Source organism: Caenorhabditis remanei, chromosome IV, assembly GCF_010183535.1.
Source record: "Caenorhabditis remanei strain PX506 chromosome IV, whole genome shotgun sequence".
Lineage (NCBI taxonomy): Eukaryota > Metazoa > Nematoda > Chromadorea > Rhabditida > Rhabditidae > Caenorhabditis > Caenorhabditis remanei.
Genome location: NC_071331.1, coordinates 3695642 through 3699481, shown reverse-complemented (window position 1 = coordinate 3699481; position 3840 = coordinate 3695642). Strand labels below are relative to the sequence as shown.

The 3840-nt window shown below is 42.5% G+C and overlaps 1 protein-coding gene across 1 annotated transcript; it reads left to right on the top strand.

Annotated features, from left to right (window-relative positions):
- Positions 1–3318, top strand: GCK72_012366 (uncharacterized protein; the record flags this gene model as incomplete). Its single annotated transcript, XM_053729051.1, has 4 exons — positions 1–182; positions 347–878; positions 1458–2961; positions 3014–3318. The coding sequence occupies 4 exons, from the start codon at positions 1–3 to the stop codon at positions 3316–3318; spliced, it is 2523 nt and encodes an 840-aa protein (XP_053583823.1).
- Positions 3319–3840: the final 522 nt, after the last annotated feature.

Sequence of the window (3840 nt, the reverse complement as noted above, 5' to 3'; positions counted from 1 at the left end):
ATGGACCGGAGACGGAATATCCGTAACATGTCCGTCATCGCACATGTGGATCATGGCAAGTCTACTTTGACGGATTCCCTGGTGTCCAAGGCGGGTATTATTGCGCAGTCGAAAGCTGGCGAAGCAAGATTTACGGATACAAGGAAAGATGAGCAGGAGAGGTGTATTACGATCAAGTCGACGTGAGTTGGGGCATTCAGTTTAAAGAATACAGTAATTATTTTGTTAATTTCAATGCAAATTTATACTGTAGCACAATTATTATATAAGATTACGTGATGGAACTTTCAATAATAACTTGTGCGTTTTGGTTCACCCATATTCTTATATTTCCATAAACTTCCAGCGCCATCTCCCTATTCTTCGAGCTTGACAAGAAGGACCTAGACTTTGTCCAAGGGGAAAACCAATGTGAAACCATTGAAGTTAACGGAAAACCCGAGAAATTCAACGGCTTCCTGATCAACCTTATCGACTCTCCAGGTCACGTCGACTTCTCATCTGAAGTCACAGCGGCGCTTCGAGTCACCGACGGAGCTATGGTAGTTGTGGACTGTGTATCCGGAGTTTGTGTTCAGACGGAGACGGTTCTACGGCAGGCGATTGCAGAGAGGATTAAGCCGATACTGTTCATGAACAAGATGGATCGAGCGCTTTTGGAATTGCAGCTGGGAGCCGAGGAGATGTATCAAACGTTCCGACGGATTGTGGAGAATGTCAATGTGATCATCGCCACGTATCTGGATGATGATGGTCCGATGGGCCCAGTTATGGTAGATCCATCGATTGGAAATGTTGGGTTTGGATCCGGCCTCCATGGATGGGCGTTCACGTTGAAGCAGTTCTCGGAGATGTACGCTGACAAGTTTGGAGTTCAGGTAGGGTTCTGGGATGAGTGGAATTTCGCCTTTCGCCTTCCGCAATTTAGATTCAACTCTGGTATCAGTGATGCCCAAAATGCGCCAAAATCTAACCGACATACTTTTAGCTGTAAAAGACTCGAAAAATGTGGTGCTCCTTCGACGCGTTTTCTACACTGTGATCTAAACGCGCTAAATTAGCGCCAGATTTCAATTTTTCAAATTTTCGCAGTTTTCTATCAATTTGAAAAGGTCTAATTCATAATCCTATATAAAATGCTGATTTTCAGTAAAACGCGCCCAAGGTGCGCCAGCCAAGAAAGATTAGATTTTTTTTTGGCTAAATATTGACAGATTTTCTCGAATTTTAAAATAATATGTTCAAAATTGATGAAAACATCATAAATTCTTCAATTTTGCGACAGAAATGTGAAAATTTTGACTCAAATCCCAAAACAAAATCTATGGTAAAGTCAAAACCAAATCGTCTGGCGCGCCTTTGACGCGTTTTTTCAAAAACTCGGATTTTAGCTGTAAGACAGTCGGACGTTGTTAAAAACTTGCCAGAAAATTCCAATCAAAAAACTAAATTTTCAGGTCGACAAACTGATGAAAAACCTGTGGGGAGACCGATTCTTCAACCCTACCACGAAAAAGTGGAGCTCTACCAAAACCGATGATAGCAAACGAGGATTCAATCAATTTGTGCTTGAACCAATACTCATGGTTTTTGATGCAATCATGAATGTAAAGAAAGAAAAGATCCAGGAGCTCGTGAAAAAACTTTGCATCAAGCTGGACTACGATGAAGAGGATCTGGAAGGCAAACCACTATTGAAAGCCTTCATGCGACGGTGGCTACCAGCAGGTGACACTATGCTCCAGATGATAGCGTTCCATCTTCCATCGCCCGTCGCCGCGCAAAAGTACCGAATGGAAATGTTATATGAAGGACCACACGATGACGATGCAGCCTTGGCAATCAAGAACTGCGACCCTAATGGTCCCCTTATGATGTACATCTCAAAAATGGTGCCGACTTCTGACAAGGGAAGATTCTATGCGTTTGGAAGAGTGTTCTCTGGAAAAGTGGCGACTGGAATGAAGGCAAGGATACAGGGACCAAACTACGTGCCAGGGAAGAAAGACGACTTGTATGAAAAGACTATCCAACGAACGATTATCATGATGGGAAAGTATGTGGAGTGTATTGAGGATATCCCGTGTGGAAATATTGCTGGATTAGTTGGAGTTGATCAGTACCTTGTGAAAGGTGGTACCATCACAACATTCAAGGACGCTCATAACTTACGAGTCATGAAATTCTCAGTGTCTCCGGTGGTCCGTGTCGCTGTGGAGGCGAAGAACCCCGCTGATCTACCAAAACTTGTGGAGGGACTTAAGCGGCTGGCCAAGTCGGATCCAATGGTTCAATGCACCTTCGAATCTTCCGGTGAACACATTATCGCTGGAGCCGGGGAGCTCCATTTGGAGATATGTTTGAAAGACTTGGAGGATGACCATGCTTGCATCCCATTGAAGATTTCGGATCCAGTGGTTTCGTATCGGGAAACAGTTCAAGCGGAATCTAGTCAGATTTGTCTTGCGAAGTCTGCAAATAAGCTGAATCGACTTCATTGCTCCGCCCAACCAATGCCAGATGGGCTCGCAGATGATATCGAGGGAGGAGTCATCAACGCACGGGATGAATTCAAATCTCGCGCCAAAATTCTATCCGAGAAGTACAACTATGACGTCACGGAAGCCCGGAGGATATGGTGCTTCGGTCCAGATGGCACTGGCCCCAATCTTCTGTTTGATGTGACCAAAGGAGTACAATATTTGAATGATATCAAGGATCCAATGATGGCAGGATTCAGTTGGGCGACTAGAGAAGGTGTCCTTTGTGAGGAGACTTTGAGAGGTGTGAGGTTCAACATCCATGACGTCACGGTTCACTCGGATTCTATGCATCGCGGAGGGGCTCAGATTATCCCGGCGGCAAGGAGAGTGTTCTATGCATCACAGTTGACTGCAGAGCCACGTATCCTTGAGCCGGTGTACCTGGTGGAGATTCAGTGTCCCGAGCCGGTGATAGGAGGTATTTCTTTATGGTAACTCTAGAAAAATTATTTTGTATGATTTCTTTTCAGGAATCTACGGCGTAATCAACAAGCGTCGTGGCCTTGTCATCGAAGAATCTCAGGTTATCGGGACTCCGATGTTCATTGTCAAAGCATATCTACCTGTCAACGAATCCTTCGGATTCACAGCAGATCTCCGGTCCAACACCGGTGGACAAGCATTCCCGCAATGTGTGTTCGATCATTGGCAGGTGCTACCCGGTGACCCTTTGGAAATTGGTAGCAAGCCATATCAAATTGTGACGGATATAAGAAAACGAAAAGGTCTCAAAGAGGGAATTCCAGCCCTTGATAATTATCTTGATAAAATGTAATTTGTAGATTTAGAATCGGTTTTTTTGAAAAATGAAACTTTTTTCCGATTAATATTTTTTAATTGCTTTAAGACAGCCATTTACCAATTATTGTGACTGGAGTGAATGTGCACAGAAATTTAACTACTGAAACATATAATGTTATTTTTTGCAATTTTATGAGTCGGTCTCCCATTTTTAACTCTGCTTCGGAGTACCGCCCAAATTTGAGCAGCTGAAACCTTGTGTTTAAGATTATTTTCTGTTTTTTCAGTTATTTATAACAGGATCTTGAATCTCTGTTTTCAATTCCATTTTTGATTAATGAGTTTTTCTTTTAATTCGGGTTATTATGGATATATCTGAAAATATTTGCAAACGCTTTTTTGAGGATATTCCACTGGTCACAGCGAAAAAATCAAGATGTTTTTTTTTATGAATTGAATCTGAAACGTGTATATTTTTTCTTAATGTTGCTCTTTCATGAATTGAGATTCTTGTTAATACACTAGGAAATATTAGAACACTGTATGAATTTGGTCA